Source organism: Athene cunicularia (genome assembly GCF_003259725.1).
Source record: "Athene cunicularia isolate RWA chromosome 2 unlocalized genomic scaffold, athCun1 chr2_part1, whole genome shotgun sequence".
NCBI classification, from domain to species: Eukaryota; Metazoa; Chordata; class Aves; order Strigiformes; family Strigidae; genus Athene; species Athene cunicularia.
Window position 1 is genome coordinate 133,844,520 of NW_020799095.1, and position 24,613 is coordinate 133,869,132.

The 24,613-nt window shown below is 36.6% G+C and overlaps 1 protein-coding gene across 7 annotated transcripts in view; it reads left to right on the forward strand.

The window, feature by feature from the left end:
- Positions 1-24,613, forward strand: part of OXR1 (oxidation resistance 1) — a 244,979-nt gene that overhangs the window by 212,126 nt on the left and 8,240 nt on the right. For 4 of the 7 annotated variants that reach the window (XM_026843730.1, XM_026843731.1, XM_026843734.1 and 1 more), the window contains 3 exons: positions 17,378-17,458; positions 20,727-20,852; positions 21,548-21,700. In XM_026843730.1, the coding sequence (XP_026699531.1) occupies positions 17,378-17,458; positions 20,727-20,852; positions 21,548-21,700 (360 nt within the window). Of the gene's footprint in view, positions 1-8,433; positions 8,536-17,377; positions 17,459-20,726; positions 20,853-21,547; positions 21,701-24,613 lie in introns of those variants that run through there. The other 3 variants (XM_026843735.1, XM_026843736.1, XM_026843733.1) reach the window with 3 other exon arrangements.

Genomic DNA, 24,613 nt, shown 5'->3' on the forward strand with positions numbered 1-24,613 from the left:
AAAAAAAAAAAAAAAAAAAAAAAAAAAAAGTCCAGGGAATCCTTTACCTGTAATCCCTAGCTACACTTAATTGATAACTGACTAGAAATAATCATCTAATAGTACCATCAATAAAGATGACTCATTCAGTTGTCAGTTTAAAACAAACTCTGTGGGGTACCTTGTAGCTCCTGTTACTGATGTTGTTCCTCAGTCTCTGCCTTCCTAAGAGGCCTCTGCCTGTCCCATTGGCAAAGTTCTCTAAAAAGGATACTTTTTCACTTACTATCATTCCATGCTAAACATTTGTCTCTAGTGTCCAAGAGAAATTAATAGAAAACAATTTTATTTTGTATATTGTGTAGGAAATGAAAGTATGTTCTAGGTTCTTCATGGTGTTATCCCCATCCATTTTCCTCCAATATCTCTTCTACCTTCTTTATTTAAGTGAGTGGGCATATACCAATGAAGAGGGTGTGTTAGGTTATGTGTGGTGCTTCTGTTCTTTTTTTACAATCGGTACTGAGTCTTGGCAATATAGAGGTATATTTATCATGGTATTATTTTTTTTTACTCAGTGTATGTAAGTTCCAGTGCTAATGGCTTTCTTTATAGGTTAGCACAAATACTGTTTAGAAACCTATGTATTGATAAACAAATGCTTTCTCCAAAGCATATTCTGTACTTGCATCTAAACTTGGCAAGATTTGACAGCAAGCTGACTGTGCCTTGGAAACAACTTTGAATGGTACTTTATGGTCTAATTTTGTTTCTAGTTGAAGTTGTTTGTATAGTAATATGTAGAGAAATTAACGATGTATTGTTAAGGAGCTTGCTGTTAGATAGATTTGAATAGCATTAGATAGATTTGATAGATTTGAAAGCATTAAGGAGTTGTCACCTGGTGTTGGTAAAAACATGGTGCCACAGTATTTGAAAGCAGGGATGGGTCCTCAAGCACTGGTAATAGGATCAGTCTTATGGTTGAAGATTTAAGATGAGTGAAAAGGAAAAAAATTGTTGGATTGTCCTACAGTCTCCAAATCCTTTTTGAGAAACAAGGTTTCAAGTAACACAACTATTCCTATTTCCATAAAATAACAGTGAATAGTTTCTTCTAGCTGCATAAAAGCTTGCTTTTGTAAAGGAAAAAAAAAATGTTGTTGACATTCCCTGTAAAGGATAAATGTTATTTCGTTGCATATACATTGTATATTTTAAAACAACAAAATAACCCCAACAGATAGGAGCACAAGTTACAAACCACAGGTAATCATAGAACAACTTGAAGGAAGATTATAAGTGCTGCCCAGTATGTGTTATTTTCTATACTACTTTAACTTTTTTTTATTCAGGAAAAAAAAAACTATACTCTTTTTTTTTTTTTTTTAAAAAAAAAAAAAGGGGAAATTGCTATTATCCAGTTATTCTACTACTGTTTTCCTAAAATGGATTGTAAACTTTGGGGTTTTTTTCAGTGCTATTGCTGTATGGAGTGGCAGGTGGTATTTTGAAGTTGACCATGGCAGGAAAAAGACATGGAAAACAAGTACTCATGTAAAATGTCATTAACATTCAGGGATCTAGTATAGAGTTAAATGAAGTAAATAAACTTTCCACTGAACTTGTGTGCACATAAAGTGTGCTGGTAAGATCAGATATTTTTCTACAGAAGTTGGCATGCACATGTAAATAATCCATTAAAATCTTGAATCAGTTTATCATATCTGGGGAGGAAGGACAACTGAAACTGGTTTTCCAAGCAAGGCTTTCACAGTTTTAGTAATGCTACATACTGCTGTGCTCTAAGAATGTAGCAAAGGGAGGAGGGCATTAGAGGGGAAACAATGGAAATGACTACTTACCTAAGAAACATTTGTACCTAAAGGAGAAATGACACAGTTTGTGTTTCCCATGTGAGAATTTTATGATAAAATATTTGCACCTTCTATTTGTATCTAACTAAAGGACTATTTCTTTTGGTGCAGGGGTGAAGGAAAAGAAATTACGGAGATCAGAATATTTTTATTTGGTTATTCAAGGCTTCATCTGTTGGTCTGTGGAGCTAATTCTCAAATTTAATGATGTTCCTTGAACAGTAAAGAGAAGTGGTCTGTTATATTCTTGAAGCAGTTAACTTTGTGATATGGAGATGGAAAACTTAGATGCACCATTATATTGTCTGTATGTGTATAAATGCACTTTCTTTTCTGTATGTGAAAATGACATTGACATTGACTGCTAATTTAGTTTTAGATTCTGGGTTTGAATCTAGAACAATCAAAACAATATCTATGTAAGGCACTACAGCTGTTAGGCATCTTTATCATCATGCAATATTGGAAATATGAGATTTATGCTGATGAATCAGATCTCTGATCATCAGACAGAGTATTGATTAAAAAAAACAAACCCCACCAACAAACCACCAAACCAAAACTACTGAGTGTAGCCACAGCTAAATATTTCAGAAACATTAAAGAAATTTCTCCTTGGGCACTTGTGAAGTAATCAGTTAAGGAAATCAGTTCCTGTTTAATCCTGAAATCTGTTAAGGAAACAAAAGAATTGCTCTGCGTTAGAGTATTTCTTAATTATTGAAAGTGTTGATTCTTCCTTCCCCCCCTCTTCCCCCTGTCATTTGATCTTATTGCTGTTCTCCAGGATTGAGTCATACTTCTGGTCCACATACATCTAAATACTCCTCCACAAGATATTTGAAAACAGGAAATTTCTTGTTTTAAGACCTGCAAGCTGGTCTTAAAGTAGTTGGAAGCTCATCTGTTTTATTGTTTCCATTAGCTTGTCAATTGTTTGCAAAATACAGAAAATGAGTTTTATTTAAAGCTGTACAGAAGCATGAGTTAATAGATATTTACAGTTTATTTTTTCCAGACTTACTGAGTCATGTTCTGGACTTGCATTTCACAATCATTTACCTCTTTTTTTAATATTAAATTTCTAAAGAAAACACAGATATAATACTTGTGGAAAGCAGTACTCTGTAGTAACTTGCTTGTCAAACTGAATTTCAGTAGGAACTTTAGACGTGGTTTTAAAATATTTACTAGATCAAGGCATTAGTTGCAAATCAAGTTCCTGCCTTCCTGAGATGGTACTTGAGTTGGACAATGGGAGTGTCTAGAAATTCTGTTTCTGTGCATTTGTAAAAACATGAAGGTCATAAACAGTGGTTATATCTCCTGGTCAGGTAACTTCTGAAGAAGGCTTGTCAAGATTGGAGTATTGGATGTGGGTGCTAGAGTTCTGTATTGGATCTGGACTGTAACCTACAACATTTTTGTATTAAAATGGGCATTTCTCTTTCAGTATGTACTGCTGTCTTAAGTTTTTGTATTCTTAATCGTTTTTTTCTATAAATCTTCTTCCATTCCCTACTCTGTGCTTCAGTGCTTGGATGCTAGTGAAAGAGCTGCTTATTGTGTCTTATATTTTAAAATGTGGTGTGACTGAAATGCTGTATGACCAGCAGGTTAGTACTGGATCAGCAGAGAGAAGAGGGAGTCTGGAAGTTGTAGGCTTCTTGATCGAAACACTGTACGCAATATGTAAAGAAGCATCATGTTAATAGTTCTCAAAATAAGAATATTTTTCCAATGTGTTTCTGGAAAGATTGTCTCTTTATGATACTATGTTGGATATACAACCTAGAGATTTGTTTTTTACCTCATACATTGTCTGTTAAGAAATCGGATGTGTCGCTATGCAAGTGTTGCTGTGCATTAACAAGCATGTTTAGTAGACTTTTGTACTGATGGATGAGTGTCTCTTGAATTTCAGCAGTCATGTGCAATACGTAGAAATGTTTCTATTAAATTTTTCTGATTGAAGAGTGAGATTCTGGTGCCCATTAATATAATGCAGTGCCCTTTGTAACTTCCATTCTTGCTTTACAGTTAACTGGAGCAAATACTGTACATTCTCTTCTTAATGCATCTTGCTTTACTCTGTTCTTTACTTAATCTGTGTAGAACCTGTTTATAACTTTTAAGTGAAAGTTCAGGTGTTCTCATGGCTTAGGGCTGCCCTGTAGTTGAAATCACAAGTGTGGAATTGTAATTGATAGTTATTTCATGTGTTTAATAGAACTGGGGCTGTCCCAGTGCTTCGAGTTGAAGCAGAATCATTCCACTAAAAACCTTGTGCTTTTGAGAGTCTTAATGGCTTTCAGTGTACTTTTGAAAATCCTGAGGAAAATTCTGTGGATGGAAAAATGCTGCACTTTTTCTTTTTTTTCCTTTTTTTTTTTTTTTTTTTTTTGGAAACAAAGGGTGACTTCTCAAATTATACTTTCTTATGGAAACGTTCTTGGCCAAGTAAAAATCTGTGCCAGTCCTACTTGTATACCTCAGGAAGTGGCTTTTGTACTGCTTAGTGTGTTTGTTGTAGCAGTGAAAGGGGAACGAATCAGACCTCAGCTATAATCCCATGTTACCTTCACCTGCAACAACTTTTACAAAGATACAGTTGTTCTAAAAGACAGAGTGGTAGTTTTGCATAGGAGCTAGTTCCTGATTTTTTTATTCTTTTATTTTTTAACTGCATTCTAACTTCATTACTCCTGAACTTGGCACTCTTTTCTTAATTATCTGAAAGGCTTTTTGTACGGAATAGAACTTGTCTGCCTCTTACAAAAGATAAACCAGACCTTAATTCAACTGACTTTTTTAATGCCTTGTACCATCAAAATATGAAACTGCCTTTCTTTCAGCTAGCGGGATTCATTCCAAAGATGACAATATAGGTGGCCTAAGCATCTAAATTAGGTGTCTTCTAACTTTGAAGTTCTTGGCAGTTTATATCCTAAAACTATAATACAAGGGGTAAACATGCAGGATATACATCTCTTATCAGAGCTGTAAAATGCTCTACTAAATTTAAAAATATTGTAAGACTATAACAGTTTATAATTCTTGAATTGTTTTCTGTCATATTATTCTAATGTGTATTGAAACTATGCTATTTTAAACACTAAACGCAGCTTTAAGTTTGTTGTTTTTTTTTTTCTTTTGGGTCTCTTTAGTGATGGAAGATTTTATTATAATCTCTGAAACATGTCTCTTAGATGAAATCATATAGCAATCTCATTGCTTTAAAAGCACATTCTAACAAGTAGATAGGCTACTGAAAGTGAAACTAATGTCCTTGCTTATTGATTTGTTTGTTCCCAGGCAAACCAATACAACAGCATAAAACCAAGCTTTCTTCTTGTCAGTCAAAAATGTAAATGGCTTATGGATTGCACTGAGGCACTTGGGTTACACAATCTTGTTGCTGTGATTTATGTTTCTCTCAATTTTCGGGACTGCTTCTGAAATTGGAGTATTAAATTCTGAGAACAATCTTTCTTTATACATATGCCTCATAATCTTGTCAGAAGATGCTTGTGGATGCTTATCTTCAGTGCACCACATTTCTGACTTCATCATGAAACCCAGTTACCTGCATGTCTGCTTCGTGTGGAATCAACAGCAAGTTCCAAATAAACTGAGTACTTATGTTCCTTTAGCATCTCTCTGGGGCAAGCTCCCTCCCTTAAGAGGGAAGGAGCAGGGGAATTAAATTACTTTTTACAAATCTAATATTGTTCAAAAAGCTTTCAAGTTAAATATAAGGGTTGTGAAATTCAACATTGCAACTTTTCTGTTTCTGTGGTATCGGAACATTGTGTTACCTACTAGGTAAAACAGAATAATGCCATCTAATCAAACTGTAAAGATGTTCTTTCACACCCATCATCTAGTCTTCATAGTCAAGTTTAGAGAGTTATCATACTTACTTTCCTGTTTATAGGTTATGAGATCTTGTCAGATGATAACTTTAAAGCTGGTATGGCAAATGTTGTAAACTAGATAATTGGAGTGGAAATAAGACATTTCATACACTGTATGTTTATTAATGGGTACTCTCCTTTTTCTCTACTACTACCTTAATATTTTTTAAGACATTAGTTTATTGGAAAAAATATCGTGAATAGCAGTTACCAAAAGGACTGAGTAGTTCTGCCTTGAACATCAATTGTGTAGAGATATTTAGCTTGGTTGCAAACTAACAATGTCAATAACAAGATTATCATTCAGTGTAATTAAATAAATTTTGTTTTGCTCTGGCTGGGTAGCAAATAGGTGGATGCTCTAAAGTGTTTGCTGCTGTTCTGCACGTATCTCGGGTTTGGTCTGGTACTCCTTTCTAGAACCTTTCTAATTAAGAACTTTTATGGCAAGGCATATATTAATTAGCAATAAGACATGAAGTTCTGATTCAAATTAACAGATCACTAGTATAATCCAAAAATGTACAAGATAATAAAAGGGCAGTTTATTAGGAGATGCTCCTGGGGTCAAGCTTCTTGTGGGGGCTTCTTTTTCTCGCTAATAGAAATATGTATTCCACCATTTTGGAAAAAAGACTGTTAGAGGGCTGGAGTGGAGGTCACAAGAGAAAGCTCGTTTATGACTGCACTGCTTCATGATGATGCTCAGGCTCTCCTGACCTGCTTTCCACCCGCCCTCTCCCTCCAGCAGATGCTCCCAGCTGCAGGGCAGCTACCAGCTGGTGGGAGTTGCTGCTGCTGGAAGACTGAACAGCAAAACGGGCTGGCAGGAGGCCTGATGAAGAGAGTTAATAGCGCTTCTGTTCTTATTAAAGTTTGCAACTGTAATTAAGTGAAAATGTGAATTGTCAGATCTAACAAAGAAGTTTATTGCTCTCACTTCTTTTGAGCAAGTTTTTTAAAATCCTCTTGAGAAGCTCTGGAAGGAGCGAATTGTATTTAGAGAGAAGCTTAAAAACTTCCAAGTGGGCTGATTGAATTAAGATCAAATGTTCTAGAATAAGAAATTGTGTGATAGCTCAGATTCTTTTCTTCCTCCCCCAGTTTTGGAGAAACAGGGTGTTGGCTAGTGTTAGGGGGGGGGGGGGGAACCACACGACTGCTAGACTGCTAAAATAGGCTGTGGGGGAGTTTTTGCGCTTTTGCTTTTTGTCTTAGAAATCGCATGTCCAGAGGTAGTTTGAAATAGTTTTGCACACTCTCCATTTCTTTACGATTTACCAGACTTGGGAACGGTTGTTGAGGAGGCTGTAGATGTATTTTATTTTTTATATTGATTGTGATTAACTTCCTTGAAAGTGTTTTAGGGTGGGGAACTTTTTTGTTCTTGTTTTACCTCAGTATTAGCATGGTTTGTTATATTAAGCAATAAATGGGCATCTGGTTTATTGTTTGAATCTTACACCATTTGACTGTGCATCTGGTGTATTATTGTATATTTGAGTTTTCTAAGTCCCAGCTTTCAATGTCCCAGTGATAAAAATGTTCTCACTCACCATCTTAATTCTCATAAATTGAAACAAATTGATTTTTAGAGCTACTAGCTCCTGAGAAAGCCGTTACTGAAAAAAAACCTCCACATTTTAATCCATCTAAATTACGTAGAGTTAAATACTAATGCAATGTGAAACACTCCAGTGCAGTCTGCAGTACAGTAAAGTACAAGTTCTGGTACTGATTTTCTCTGCTTGGGCATCTTGGCTTTTATATCACAGTGCAACAGCACAAGTGACCAATATTTTAATGTTGTGATGCTGCCTGCTGTTGCCCTAGACTACTTAATACGTTCACCTAGAACTCTCAGCACTGAGTGTATTTGGAGGAAGCGGGAGGAAGCCTTCAAGTGCTACTACAAGGAAATTCTCAAAGGGTTGCTGTGTGTATTACTGTTGCACATGCCTGTTTAAATAAACATCCTTCCTTAAGAAAAAAAAAAAAAAAGTCGTGTTTCCAAAAATACTGGGACTAGCATTCACCCTATGCAGCAAGCTTAGCTTACAGACTAAAGGAGTCATTTTCTTCTTGTAGCTTGCAAAACTGAAAATGCTGCAAGGCTATCAGTTCCTGAATGCTTTAAAACCTTTTTTCAAAAGATTATTTCCTAAAAAACTTGACTGACCACTTTAACTGGTTCTGGATAACAAATAACTGACAGGGTTTATATGCAGTTTTTAACATATGTAAGACAAGCTGTTGTTTTAATACTGAGTGCAAATTTGTTACCATTAGGATTTGTTTATGAACAGTTATAGTGTAACAGAATATTGCAAGTGTTCTTGGGGATTTTTTCCTATTCTTAAGTATTGTGTAAGAAAAATTAAATTGTTCTGTATCTTTAAATATTTTAGCCTTTTTAACAAACTAGTGTTCTGCAACCACACTTGAATACAGGCAACCTTCCTCCTTCTGTATCGTCATCATTTGCGATACATCCCCCCACTGTACAGTCGTTCATTTGTTCCCTGCCATGTCAGTCAAATGTGTGCATCTAGCAAACTATCCTGTCACCGTCGTGGGGCTCTGCCTGTGCCTGGAACTGCCAGCAGGTACAGAGAATGCTTTCAAACAGCCTTGAATGATTTTTTTTTTTTCTTTTTAAATTTCTTTGTTAGTTTCATTTTATATTTAGAAAGGAAATGTCTCGTCTTTGGTATGGGAAGAAGGGAAGAAAGCACCAGCCAATTAATCATAAATATGCTCTGGTAATTTTCAGTGTAGTATGTTAATTTCTGTTATTGCATTCTTATAAATTTGTGGTGCAGAGACAGTTTCTGGAAGTTTAAATTTTGAATGTGTAAACAGGATACTAAGTCACAAATTTTCATTACTTTTAGGTGCATAACCTAATTGCTGGTATTCCATTGGCATTAGATAAGAGAAACTACTTTGAACATTAAGAGGCTCAGCAGTTTTAGGGTGGTGTTTTTGTCTTCTTTTTTTTCCTTTGGAGTAACTCTTTTTTATTTTAAGAAAAATGCGATTTACAGCTAAATACCATGAACAGTAGTTCGCATTGGCATTTAATCAGACAAGTGTAGTTACCATTTGATTATACCTTCTCAGAAGTCATTCAGCATTTTGAAGGTGTGATAATACTTCTGAACTGATAAAAATTAGGATGCTGTAGTCCCACTCTCACATTTATAATGAAGGGGAGAACAAATACCACTGTTTCTACAGTTTATTAGATTCATGGAAATAACTGTAGTTGTTTTTCCCCCAAAAGACTTAAATTTGTAGTAGTATGTAAAGGAAATGTTTCTCAGTGAGACTTGCAAAATGGTAACATCTTGGGGATAGGGAGGAAGTGGTCTTGACAATATACTTGTGTTTTTACCAGCTGGTAGATCTGGAAGATATTTTTTCATGCAGACTCTGCCTGCAACAGGCTTTTTAATGTCTTAAGAGCTACAGATCTCTGGGTTTTGGTGCATACTTCTTTCAGAGGTGCTGTTGACTTGGTTTTTATTTTTATCTTTATTTGTAGCCAGGTTACTTACAGAATATGAAATTGTCACGTGGAAACAAATGTGTGTTCCTAACTCTTAAATAATAGACTTCATTTTCCTCTGTGGCAGTGGATTGTAGAATGGAGATGCAATTCCTAAATTAACTCAGATTTTATTTGAGCATACACTAGCAATGTAAAAGGTATCTGAAGCTTACCAAGAGTGTCTTCTTTAATATAAAAATATGTAGATATATCATGTTGCCCAGGTAATTAAAAAAATGGTAGTATTCCTTGTTATAATTGTTTCCTTTGGGACCAACACTTCATTTTAGCCAGAGTCCAACTATGCTAATAAAAGTAATAGTTACCAGCTCTTAAGGAGAGATTGAACTGAAGAAGACTGTATGGGAACCTTCTTTGCTGTGAGAGAGGTAGAGAACGTGTTGGTTATTTTAATGTGTAAAACAAGTCAAATCAGAAAAAAGAGCATAGAAATATCTACAGATGGGAGTATTTTTAAAATGTTGCTATGTCGACAAGGCATGCTCTATTCTTGAAGTTGTTTTTTTCCCTTCAATGAATTATAAAGCTAATGTCCAATTGTAACCTCCTTACAGAAATGATGGAAGCAGTATTGGTACCATTACTTCTGTGTTATGCAAGACAAAGTGGAAAGCATATTAAAGAGACTGGCAGCACATACAAAGTACAGGTTTTTAAATGTTTCGTTAGTGGTTCTGAAATTTGGATGAAAACCCATCTGACATGAAATAACAAAACTGCTGGACCAAGTTGGAGTGCTTTAAAACAAGAATGTTTGCTTGAAGTAACTAAATTGCTCTGGATTATTTACCTGAAAGGCTTTTGTTATTTTCATGGTGATAAAGTAAATTTGGGCTGAGCATTATTGGAGTTCAGTACACAGGATAAGAGATCAAAATTTTGGTGATTTACCAATACATTATGCTCTGCCTTCAAAAAGCCAGTAATGTTGGCTTCCCACTTTGTTTAGTAAATCTGTTTGATACTTGCTGTGTCTTTTTATTGTACTTCAACACAAGAGATGCCAGTAAGTTTCGAGAATGTCAAAAATGCAGGCAACCATTCTTCCTGTCAAAGCACTTTAGACAAAAGACATCAGACAATGCAGGAGAACAAAAGGTGGATTGCTTTCTTTGGGAATGCTTGCCAGAATGCTTTGCAGAGCTTCCCTAGGCAGTGTAGCCAAAGGGGACAAAACCAGCGAAAACTTCTCTTTGGCTTTTATGTTCTTAAGATATTATGCAAAGGGGATTAAAGTAGTGTTGATTTTAATAGCTTGAATGATTTGAGACTTGCACAACTTCTGAGGTTCTTGATTTATTGGTTAACTGTGGTTGGTAAGCTAATGTTTTTTGGTTATCATGGAGATATAATAATAGAGGCTTTCATGTGAAAGATGAGAATTCAGTACTTCATCCCTGTCGATGTCAGAATTGCAAGGTTGCATCAATCCAGTAGTACTGCTACAAAGATCTTTCTAAAGTTAGCTTTCCAAACTAAGTTTTGGGTTAGAGTAATAGAATGAGCTGATGATCTGAGTCTCTTCAAAATTACAAGAGCAGAGTGCAGTCCAGTACTTTCTTAGCCTGATCACGAAGCCTAGAACCTTTCCTTGATGACAGGTATTTGCCTACCCACTCCCCTAAATAATTAAGGGTTTATGCATTGTACCTTGACTAGGTCTTCCATTTAATTATTAGGTCTTACATTGTTTATGTTTTTTTAATAATTGTGAAATATTAAGCCTCACTACAAATAAATTTTAAAGTACAGTAGCAGATGAACATTTAAGAAGGTTATTATTATATGTTGCAAGAAAAGAAAATTAGTAAAGGCTTATATTTTCTCTGTATTTTTTTTAATGTTCTGTGCAATCTGAAGTTGATCCTTAGTTGATCCTTTTTCTTATTAAAATAAGAGATAAATATTTCCATACTGGGCTGTGATTCAGTTATTCTATGCATACACAGCACCTTCTTGTCATACCTGAGAGCATCTCTGCATGACACTGTCAGAACTGAGATGTAACTTTGCTCAGCTTGCCTTCTCCTGGAGTGGCAGCTTGAGATCAGGCACCAGGTGCTGTGGTTTCAGCAGCTGAACCGCTGGTTTGTCTGTTTGTTAGTGCTAAAACTTCCTTAAATTGTTTTGCAAGAGATCTGGGTTTTATTTGTAATGCTGCTACAGAGCTTTCTTTTCTTTGGACAAAATGAGTCAAGTTGCCTGGCCTGTTTTTTTAAGAAAGTAATTTGCATAAATCTAATTCTTAGTTCTTTGCACAAACACCCTAAACTTTGTTTAATGCTTACCATGTTAGTTCTCTTGCTGTTATTATCATCTCTCTCAAATTAGTGATTTCTCATGTCTTGAAAAAATTACTTATAAAGGCTTCCAGACTTGGTGTAACACTTCCCTGCAGGCTTTGGTTGCCTTCTTCTCAAGTTCATTTATTAATTCTGATTATTGCAGATATTTTAATTTATCTTCAGTATATCTTAATTACAGATTGGTAGAGTTGCTGTGAATTGAGAGCACTTTGAGACCGATACTTAACTGTGCATTCTGCAAAGCTATGGAGACAATACTGGTCACAGGGAGAATGTTGCTGTCATACAACACACTAGGCTCTTCTGTCCCTGCTCTGGAAAACGCCTTGGTGTGCAAAACAGTTCTGAGATGGCCAGTTTTAAAGGTATTGAAATAGAGAAAGTACCATGGTGCTAGCAAATTCAGGAGACTGCTGTAATTCTCTGCTCCCTCTCCTCTGTCTAAAAGGTCTAGCTCTTCTAACATTCCTTCATTGTCACTAGTAGAGTGACAGGGAGCTGAATTGGCTGAAAACCACACCAGGCAGAAAATGGTTAGCTTTGCAGTTACACTCATTAAAAATTAATCAAATCAAATTAGTCTCAGTTTTTTTTTTCAGAATGATACTTTTATAACTGGTTTTCTGATGTGCTAAACCTCATGTATTAATGCATTATTGTAATGTAATCAAGTATGTCCCAAATAATTGTATTTGTAATGGAAAAGACTGCTTCTTCAATATTGCTTTCTCTCATGCAATGTCTAACATTTTGGGAAGAAACACTAACTTTGAAAAACAAAGTTAGTGTTTTCTCTTAAAATATTCATAATGGCATTCAGTTCACAAATACACCTCTTATTTTCTTTAGAAGATACTTACAGCCTTTAGAAAAGGTTTGATCCTTTCATCCCCCTTCCCATTTACTGATAAATTGGAGGTGGACTGATATTTTCGAGTAACTGTAAATGCCCTGATAAAATTACATTGGCATTTATTTTTTCTATTAAATATTCTGGAACTTTAAAGGTGAAACTTTTTTTTTTTTTTTTTGACTTGAGAAATAATGTTCATGAAGCTTGCAATTCACCTGATTTTACGCAGATGTATTAAGATTCAAAGTAAAGTTGTTCAGCTTTCATTCTCTTTAATATTTATTTCATATTCAGTTAATCACGAGAGTATAGATAACCTATGTTGAAGAGAACTATTTATACCATTAGGCTTTCTCCATTTTTATCTTTAAAAGTAGTATTCGAAGTGAACAGTGTCTCAAGGACTAAGCTCTAAGACCCTCACTTTCTCTAGGGAGACAGTTTCAGAGTTAACAAGTAGCTGAAAGTTTATCTATACTTGATTTGATGGCAGCAGTTACACCACCTTGTTAGCAAACATGCGTTAGGTGAGTGTCTGTTAGTCACCGATGGATTTTAAACTGACAGAGGAATGCCTTTCTGGTGTAAACAGTTTTCATGTTTACAGCTGCATATAGCAGATTTATATGACTAGTAGCTGAAAGGGCTGATGTGTCACCGTCTGTGTGGCAAACTGTCCTTTGTGGACATTCAGACAATTGTAACTGCGTTTTCATGTTCTATGTTAGGAATTTTGGTTTCTGTTTTGCTCCCTGCATGTACCAGTGTAGCTTGTGAGAGTTAGGTACTCTGACATACTTTCAGAAAAACATGGTTTAGAAGGATGAGTTTCTCCAAAAGGAGAATCCTAAGCCTCTTGATTGGTTGAATCATGCAAACTCTCACTTTGACTTACTGCATTAAATATTAAAACCGTTGTGTGTTCTAAGTGGTTAACTTACGTATATGGTGTGGAGAGTCAAGCAGAAAGGCATTCACACTACAAGAGTCACGTGACTCATCCCATGTTTTCTCATCAATGTTGCTATTATGAATACAGCAGGTAGTATTAGATCTCTAACAGTATATCCCATGTTATTTCAAACTTGATTAGCCTTTGGAATTGTCCTGTGGTAGACTGTTTGACGTCCTTAACCAGAATAACTTTTGCCCTGAAGCACAGAATCTCCTGGCTATACACATTGCCTCAATCTATTCCAACCAGTGCCCAGATTAACCATAAGAGGTTTAGCTGTTGTTCTTCCCTCCTGCATTCTTTCTGAAGCAGAAAATAACTAGAGAGAGAACAGAGGGGTCCTTCAGGAACACTTTGTGATTCTCAAAGTAGCCTTGGGTATCAAGGAAGCTGGATGCTGCTATGGCATGGTGAAGAAAGCACAGTCAATAAAGCACATAGCAAACTCCTACAGGTAGGCCTGCATTTTTATTCTGAGCAGAATGCTTGAGTTGCTACAGTTTTGGGTGATTTGGCGGTTTCTGTGTAAGGACATGTACTGTATTGGAATTTGGAAAGCCTTGTCCTGTACCTTAGGGACTTAATATAAGAATTTGTCCAGGTTGACTCAGGACCTTGTTCAGTCAGACTTCAAAAACCTCTAAGGATGGAGATTCTGCAGCCTCCCAGGGAAACCTGTTCCTTAACTATCAGTAATATCAACTCTTTGAGCCATGTGATCTAGCCAGTTTTTCAGGCATATTCTTCACTCATTTGACACATAAGTGATTTGATTGCAAGGCATAGGATAGAATCAAAAGCCTTGGTGAAATACAGATAAGTGGCATCCACTGTTACCTGCTCAAAAATGAAATAATTTTATTACAAAGAAACATTCAGTACTGAAAACCACAGTCCAGTATGATGCATACAAATCTGCATTTGTCTTTCATGAATGAAAGACCTTTCTTTGAAGGTCTTAATACTGTGTGAAAAAACTAATGAAGTTCTGTGTTTAAGAATGAAAGTTCAAAGTGGAATGAGGGAGCAAGTAGCTCCTGGAATGATCAGAAGACAGCTGATATAGGGGCAAGGGGGTGAAGGGAAGAAAATCTCTGGTTTATTTAGCTTGGTGAAATAGAGAATTAATGTCACTACAAGATTCCTTTATTTTCCTTCCTTGATGGAAGATGAAACAGCATAAGCAGACTATGCTTTAAACCAGGTTATAAAACAGAATAACCTTCTAACTAATGATAGTACTAAACTTTCAAAACAGCCCTCTCGAGCCTTGCAGGGAAAAAATGGTAGCTTTTTTCAAGATACATCTTGATCAGTTCCTGAATGAAGTTGCAGAAGGTAGTTGCTAGTAGGCTTAGACATACATGACTTCATGATTAAATGAGCTACTGAATCCTGAAGTACATAACCTTGTCCAGAACAAAAATAAAGCATGTTGACCTAAACTGTAAGCATATTATAGAAGGTCAGGTACAGTAGCTGAACTGTTGAGGTATCTTAATGTACTCGTTTAAAAGCCTACTTAACTGATGAGTGAATGTTGCGGTTTGAAGCCAGTCAGCCGCCGATCGCCACGTGGCCAGCTATTCACCTCCGCCCTCCCCGATGAAAGAGGGGAGGGACAAAGAGAAGAAAAGTCATAAGTTGAATATAAGAAAAAGAATTTACTAAGAGTAACAAGGAACAACTGACAAATGTGAACCCAAACCGGATAAAATGGAGCAGTGGCTTACCAAGTGCGGCAGCAGGTCCACGGCCCGCCTGCCCAAGGAAGGTCCCGCCATGCTGGGAAGGGCACGTGCCAGAGAGCCCGCGTCTGCCCGTGTACTCTGAGCATAGCGTCACGGGGTACACCATGCTCCAGGGATCCATCCACACCATCCCTCTAGCTGTGCTCCCTCTCAGCCCAAGGAAAGTTAACTCTATACTGGCCTAAACCAGGACAGTGAATAACCTTGAGACAGTTTGTCTTGTGGCTTACTCACAGAATTTAGTATGGAATATATATATATATATATATATATATAAATATAAATAAACACCAGGCTTGAGAGGGTGGGTTCCTTGCCCTTAGTTTTCTTTTTGATAGTTTGACAATCTATGACATGCTATTTATGATGTTTGTCATTGCATACCAGAGGTCTGCCCCTATGCAGGCTTTTATTCACAAAACAGATATAAAGGTATACTGTGACGGTGTGTAACAGATTCAGGATGCCAAGGCGCTATTGCATACATACTTGGATAAGTATTCATGTTTCTCTCAGGTAAGAAGTTTATCTAAGTACCTTGTGCATGCTGTTTTGAGGATGCAGACACCCCCAGTGGTATATGACAAGGTGTGTCAGATCTTGATCACTGAGCTGAGTGTTGATCAGCAGTTCCTAGGTGCGGGATGGTGATAGGATATGCATTTGACAGGTCGAAGGCAAGATGGCATTGCCTGTAACAGTGTCTACATTCCAGTATGTGAAACAGCAACTATATAATGGTGTCGAGGATGATAAAGTAACCACACATTTATGGCCCATTGTAAGTTAACTACTGCCTCTCATCTTATAAGAGCTGAGTTTACAGGATCAACAAGGCTAAAGGGTCCTGACGTTATTGCGTTTCAGGATTACATTCATAAAGTGCTGGTGTAAACAATGTAATTTGCAATGAACTGTCATAGTAAATCAAAGAATAAAGTTAGTGTCACTTATGTGCTTGAGTGGAATACTGTTAAAGCTTTGCTTGTACCTATTTGATTGAGAATATACAGACAAACCAATACAATTTACAACAATTTTCATTATATTTAAGAGGACAGTAGAAAACTGAAAATAAATTGAGTGCTAGCAATTACTGATTATTCAGTAATAAAACCATATGTCACAAGTATTCCTTTTTCCTTGCCTTGCAGTTGCATGGGGTAGAGTGAACCGTCGCTGCTCAAGAGCCAGTCATGCATGACTGTGGGCTCTGTACTCAGGACAGTGGCGAGTATCTGGCCAAACTCCTTGTAGTAGGGGCAGGTAGATGGGGAGCTGCTGGACTTGTGGTTATCTTCCTTTGCACTGTGGTAGGCTCTGGAAGTTTTTAATACACTCTTACTACATGGGACATCCATTTAATCTCTCCACCAGCTGTTTTAAGATGCTTTCATACAAATGATGATTTTGAGTCATTCTCAAAATCACATTATTTGCTGTAGTTACATCAAAATGACTGTTGTAGTCCTTTAGCCAGCTTGTTGCACCAGGGCAGCATGTTCTAGAGGTTTCTCAGTAAAGGCTTTCTGGCTGTACACCTGCTAAATGGAGGTGCCATTTGGAGTGAATGTGTTGACAGATGAGTAGCTCCTGAAGCTTTGGAGGTGAATAGAAAGTCTAGGATAAAGATATTGTGAGATGGTATTGGGGAGTTACTAAACTTTAGTCCTGCTATCTTGCCTTTAATTGTATCTTTGCTGCCAGATAGAGTCAGAACCTACTGAGAAGCCTGAGGTTTGCATCTAGTCTTTATGCAGGAAGGCAAACCAGGTTCACAGGATTCATTAATCTGAGTGTAAAAAGTGAGGACTTTGGGCTGAAGAGCTTGGGTTTAAGGCATGCCAGATTGACTTCTAATTTAGCATCCTGATGCTGGTAACTTTATACACTCCTGTATCAGTTCTATATTCATCCTAGAGCAGTGAGATATATCTGACTGCTAGCACCATTAGTGTTTAATTTGTAATTCTGCTGTGTCTACTCATATGTCTAAAATCACCAACATACGCATTGTCCTTGCAGAAACAAACATCTTATAGCACTTCTTGTTTGTTATCATTGCACATTTTCCCTTCATTACTCTCCTCCACTTTTTTCTTTTGTGCCTTTTTACTTTTCTTCAACTGTCAGTGGAATTATTGTCTTCCTGTCTCCATATTCAGGTAGTGTCAGTGGCTGAGTATCACCGCAGGATCGATGCTCTAAATAGCGAAGAACTGCGCACACTCTGCAGACGTCTCCAGGTGCACTCTTCAGTAGTTTAAACCCCATCTCCAGTTACTAAAACATCTTTCTTTGTAGTGTCTTTTGATCAGGACAAGTCCCATGCTCAGTGGGTTTGTCATGTCTACAGCACTACAAGGAGCCAGCAGAAAATTCCTTTGTTTTGGATGTATTTAACTGTGCAATGCTATGATAGAATTGGTGATTTTTATGATGGAATTATTACTTCCAACTTTTTCAAACAGGAATTTTCTGTCAGAATTTGAAAATTTATTCTCAGTACTGCTTGACTTGGAGTGATGTGTGTTAACTTCCACTTTAGACTGGTGTGTTGTGTTAGATAGAAGCTTTCCTATAAGAATGCAAACCAGGTGAAGAATCCAAAACCTTGTTGCATGGGTGTTTAATTTTATATAGGAATCTTTCATCAAGAATCTCACAATACTTGGCAAGTATGAAGCTTCACACCTTCTGTGGAATAGGTAAGTATTTTTCCTGTTATGCAAGCAGGTAACTAAGGCAGTTTGACACAGAAAAGGTCATCACACAGAAATGGTAATGGAACTGTCTTGAAAACAGTACTTCAGATTTTTGAAGGTTTACTGATAGGGACTTAAACTGATATTTGCATTCTCTTTAGGTGTTTCTTAGTTCTCTGACATTTATAAAATTGTAAGCTGCTGCGTACATCATACATAACACTGATGGAAAGCATAGATCAGATCTCCTAGAAGCATTGAGTATTTTGTTTTCCTGTAGTAATTAGCTACTGAAACTGTAAAAAGTTTCAGTTGCAGGTTTTTTTATTACTTTGATCTTGTTTTTTTCACCTATTACATAATTGCACATAATAAAATATTTTCTTAGCTCTTATTTCTCTTTATTTAATAATCAATAATTAATTGCTTTTGAAACGTTTTGTAAGTAGTACAGTTACGTAAATCAATAATGAGGATGAACCCAGAAATTGCAGTTCTACAACAACAAAATCAGAAATCTTGAGAAGAAAAAAAAAAAAAATTCATTCCCACTTAAGAACAAAACAATTCTGATTTAGGCAGGTGGTAGTGGAGAATCCTTGCACTAATACCCTGAAAGTGGAAGAGCTTTTTTGAAATCCCTTTCACCTGGATGCCCAAACTCGAGGTTTAGGCTGACTTGAAAAATCTGATGTGATGAGCTGCAACCTATATACTCTCTGCTCTGAGACTATTTAAATTTGTGTGGTGTAGACTCCGGGGTTAGTAACTGCAATGCAGGCTCCTGGAATCTGACTACAGGTCAGTCTGCTCTGTCAAAGTTTAGAGGGAAATAAATTCACAAGTTTCAAAACTACGCTGTGTTCTGTCAAACAGATACCTTTGACCAGACCTAGAAGACAGTTGCTTTACTGTAACAACAGTAATTTTAAAAAGGCAAAAAATTCAACCAACAACAACAAAAAACCCAGTCCACAACCCCCTCCCACTGCTTCAATCCAAATTATTCATGTTTTGCATGGTGCACTTTAATCAGAATTAAAGAACAGCAAAGGGAATAAGCTTTCTGCTGTACACTTGTACAATGCTGAACTGCTATGGATTTGAAGCAGTAGTATATGATGGATGAAAGTCGTTTAAGGTGGAAAAGAGTTGGATTACCAAATAACATAGCACTTCATGATGCAGTCTGTAGGTCATCTTTTTGTACATGAAACTGTGTGGATAAATGCGTATATTTTTCGTTGTGATATGGCAATTAGTGCAGAGTTTACATTGGAAATTCTTGTTACCTTCCATTGAAAAATGGAAGCTTTGAGCTTTTTGCTTGTTTGATACTTTAAGCACACCTTTTCTTGAGTTATGAATTAATATTGTAATTTATTGTAATTTGATACTTTGACTTTATAAACCTGGTTTTAAGTAGCAGGAGTCTGTTGATAGTACCTTTTTTCATAGCTCATAAGGGAGAGGAAAGGGTTATCCTTTTTTTGACTCAGATGGATATAGGTGTTTAAATACTTTTATCTGTGTTTCAGAGTTTTCTTCGATTTAGCCTTTCTTTCATTAACTAAGAAAGCTCTCTCTGCAAAAGCTTGGCAAGGTTTATCATGGTGGTATGTGAAATACCAGAGTTGTGTCCTGTATGTTTAGAATATAAGGTATGTAGCAAACACTGGTTATTCTTCTGGAGTTGACAGGTGGTTTTGGCAGGTATTTTCTTGACATTCTCAGGATTCAGGCTTTCAGTAATTTGGACAATCTGACTTTCAGTCAAACTTGATTCAGGCTGGTAAATTATTCAGATGCTTGTTAAGATTTTTTTTTTTTTTTTTGTTAGCAAATCTCTCAACATCTTTAGTCTTGCTACAGTGGCTTAAGTTACAAACTTCCTCTACTTTTTCCTGCTCCTCTTGTCAGATTTCGTTGTCCCCACAGCAAGTTTTAACTATTCATGCAGCAAGATTTATAGAAGGAAACCTGTTTGTGTCTCAGATAGTCTAGTTCTCAGCAGTGTCACTTTCAAGCTGAAGTGCTAATGAGCGTGGACTGGGGTGAGCAGCTGTTGTGTAGTATCTGATGAGGAGTTTTGTGGCCTTCTGCCACCTCCACTAAATGGTGATTTACAACTCAATTGGGTAGTTGTATGGGGCATTTATTTTACAGGATCTTCATGCATAGTGCATCTTTGCCAGACCCCAAAGCTCACTATGTAGCAGCTTTTTCCTCACCACCCTCTCCTTTCTTTTGTGGTTCCCATAAGTACTGCAGCAGATCAGCTTATGGAGCAGCAATATTCTTAGGGTTCCATTCAGATGCTTTACTCAGAATACTTGACAGCAGTCTTTCCACATGTCTACTGCATATCTGAAAAACTGTCACAAGTACTCTTAGAGTATTGATTCAAAACAGAAATGTCCATGTTGAAGTTTCAATTTCTTTTCTGTCTGGGTTTTTTAATCACATATAATATAAATGCTATGTTGGTATTAAAATGCAAGCACTGTGTAAGCTGACCTCTGAAAAGCATTTGAAGTCCTTCAGCTGTGTATAAGGACTTTTTCTTTTTTAGCATAAAACCATAGCTTTCTTTTGAGTAGCTATCTGTAATTTATTGTTAGTATCTAGTTTAAGTACTGGCTTGCTATTGGAAGCAGTGGAATCTTGGTCAGATCAAATCTAATGGATTTCTTAACTTCTGAAAGAGTTTCATAACTAAGTCAGTAACTGCATGATTTTAAACCTGCAAAGTTTATCTTCCTTGCTAATAGAATTGCAAATACTTATTTTCTTGTTGTTCTTTTTGTAGATAACAACAAGAGAAGATATCAATTCAAAACAGGCAACAAATATCAAAACAGACCTGGAGCCTGAAGCATTCCGGCCAAATCTTAGTGATCCCAGTGAATTACTACAGCCAGAACAAATCGAAAAGGTATTAACTTATACATGTCACTCTTTAGTGTTGTATATTAATGTATGACGAACACTATGACCATAGTGTAAAACACATCAGGAGGAAGACCTTGTGTGATATTAAATGCATAAACACAACACAACTTGTAGATAAACTGTTGCTTTTTTCTCGTCATAACTTTCAATACACCATGACAACACTAGTCTGTATTCATGCTTAATTCATTCTTCCTTGAAAACAGCTTGGCTTTTACTGCTTTTGCAGTTCTTGCTGTTCAGTCCAAAGTTGTCTCATTAAATGTGTTTATTGAAGGTTTAGATCAAGAGTGATTGCATTCAAAGACACAGGAACAGGAGAGCAAGCATCCTTTACCCCTGTTGACTTAAATGATGTAGTTCCCCAGTTCTGAGACACGGTATTGTTACGCACAAACAGATATGTGGTTTTACTGTCTTCAGATAAACCTTTTGGAGACCTTACCAAACACATGTTCATCAGTTGGTAAATCATTATTCTTCAGGTCACTGGTAGAGCTAGGAAAAGAAACCTGCTTGAGAGACCAAGGGTAGAAAACATGCAGGTGAAACTTCAGGGTTGGTCTGAAGTTTTAAACTACCTTTTAAGGCCACTTGTAGTTCAGAAGAACACAATCAGCTTTCATTTACATTTTCAAAAGTATTCATTAAGGAGGGTTGTTGTTACCTTGTTAACAGCTCACAAAGTCTCTTCCACCACGGACCATTGGATATCCATGGACTCTTGTCTACAGTACTGCAAAGCATGGCATGAGCTTGAAGACTTTGTATCGAACTATGCTGGGATTAGACACACCTGTGCTGTTGGTTATCAAGGACAGTGATGGACAGGTAGGAAAATGTTTACATGGAGGTAGGGGACCCATCAAGAAAATGTTTGAGGAGTATAAAGGAATAGCTGAAACTTCAGTCTGTCATGGGAGAGAAAATTACGTGCATCAAGGTGATTTTCCCCTGGTAGTTACCTAGAGGCTTTTAAAAATGTGTTTCACTGTCAAGCAGTCCTTTGACATAATACATTTCTAGGAAATACCTTAATGATGCAAGTTCATTGTCATAATGCATGAGTTTCATAACACCCAGTTGCTGAATTTACTTTTAATATTCTTTTTTTTAAATTCACTTAAAGCACGGGAAATATAGTCTCCAAAACTTTCTGATTGTGGAAGATCTCGTTGAGTTGGAATGTCATTGCCAACTGTGGCTAATGCTTCTTGGTACATTCTGTGGCTGTAGCCAACATCTCTCACTCAAGGGCTGCAGGATCTTTGCTGCGTAGTAAATTTTTGTTCTTTGAGTCTCTGTAGGTGTGTTCTATTCTCCTTTGACTGGGGTATGAATTCCAGGACGTGGATCACATCTCACCATTTGAATAGCAAACATCCTCTCTTGAGTATACTAGTAACAGGTGAACATTACAGGCAGCATGAGACTTTGATTCTTTCTGAAACTCATGAAAGCCAGTTACTGCAGTCATGAAGAATTGAGAGCCACTGCAAAATCTGTAGCATTTACTTCACTTACCTGTCTCACTTTGGTAACCACTGTTTTTATTTTCAGGAAACATGGGCTCATATCGCCTCATATCATTCAGGGGGTCTGAAAATTGTGTATGAAGGGTATGTTTTCTGATTCAAGTCACAACTTTTTTCCTTCTGTTTCCTGTCTCGGAGATCCCTTAAAAAGTAAAATCCCATCCAAATCTCTGCTGGTAGAGCACTTTTTCCCAGAAGTTCTTTAAAAGGGAAATTTTCTTCATTTACTTTTTAATCTTGAAGACTGAAACTGTGCAGTAGACTTGAGATGTCTCAACAGTCTCTTCAAATGTACTTAAGTAACTTCCCTTCTCTGATTCCCTTACTAGCTTCTCAAGATTAATTTGTAAGATACCTACTTCCTAGTACCTAATGCCTGTGTCCCTTTTCTGGTAGGGCTGTCTTGCCACCAGCATGTAGTATTGCTCTGTTGGTGAAAGTACTCAGATGACCTTCCATATATGACTATCTTGACTTGAATGTTCAAAAACTGTCATGGTTTTTTTTTTTTTTTTTTTTTTTTTTTTTGTGAAACAAACAATGACAAATCTTGTTTATCATCTTCATCTTGATGATGCCCAGGAACATGCACGAAAGTGTTCCTTGGACTTTTGAGTCATATAGCCACTGAAGTTATCGTTCACAGCATATGCCAGGTCTTACCTACGTTCCACACAGGAGTGAGTGAAATCCATGTGTATTCAGCAAGCAACATATGCTACAGAAGGAAAGTTTCAGACAAGTTTTACATGCTCAGTCCTTCACCAGTGTAGTGAATGGTGTTTTCAGTAGTTCTGTCTCTCAAGCTATTAATGAGAATTTTATGAAAATTTGCATTTGACAGCAGAAAATTAGTTTTACAATATCTTTGCTTTCAGAATCTATGGAAATTCACTGTAGAGTCTTCTTTCTACTCTTGATGCAAGGTTCTACAGTCATGAAAAATAAAGACAGTAATAGCCTACTGTGCCCTGTGATGGTAATTAATCAGGGTCATCCATTTTTAAAAGAAGCTATTGATTTTTTGAAAGAGGTTAATTTATCTTTAATACATTGTAGCTTCCTTGCAGATAGTTGTATAAAACTGCTTTCCATGACTTAAAAAGAACCTGACTACTTTTGTTATAGGAGAGTGTATCCAAAATTAGTTTACTAGCAATACGCTAAGATAAATACTCTTTATGCCCTTCCAGAATGTGCTTTAAGAAAGACCAGGTGTTTTCATATTTTATACTCCAAGATCACTGCCTGTTTTCTGAGCTATCTGGTTTGGAGAAGATCCCAAATGAGATTCAGCCTTTTTGAAGAATGACAGAATTATGACCAGATAGTTTCTTGCCACTTGCTGAACATACCTCCTCAGTCCTTTTTGGCATTCCTTGTTCTGCTCACTTTATAACGTCTATGTTTATGAAAGATACTGGGTTTGTCTTATACTCGGGTGAGGAGGTACTTTTCGTTCAAATTAGAATTGATTTCCTGGGCTATTTTCTCTGAGACCCTGTTCTTTGTTCTCCATGTTTAAGAAGACAGCCTTTATCTGATGTTGACAATAAATTGAGTAAGAAGCAAATGTATCTTGTAACTTTTCATAATGTGGTTCTTTAAAGGCTGCTAAACCTCACCCTGTTTTGTCTTTCCAAAATCTTCTCCAATCTTGATTTCTTTTTAAAAATCAGTTAACAATTTTACTTAAAGGGCTGTAAAAAAACCCAACAAAGCAAACCAACCAAACCACCTAGCTTAAACAAATAAAGCTTTATTTGTTTAAAAACTGAACATTGAAAGTTGAATCTGAAGCCATCTAAATTGCCTGCTGGAGTCAATTCTAGGAGATCCTCTAATAAAAGTGCCCAAGAAATCTATAGATATCTACGTTACAGTTGTTACCGGACTGTCTGTCTACCTACTGGTATGTGTTTCTGGTGTCTACTCTGACAGCCATCTAAAAAAAATTCACACCTAATTCCTGAACATGAGTCACTAAACAAATGGTGGTCCAGAAGTGGAATTCATGCAGTTAACCATGCCAAGGACTGTCTAGTTTTATGAATCATTCTTTAGAGTGTATCATGTACACTGCAAAAGTATGAAACGTGGAGGCTAGAATTGGGCATTTTAGGTACTCAACAACTAGCTACAGCAATCTTATCTCATTCAGAAACCCTATAATCATCAACCTCAAAGGACTAAAATAACAGCTCTTTTG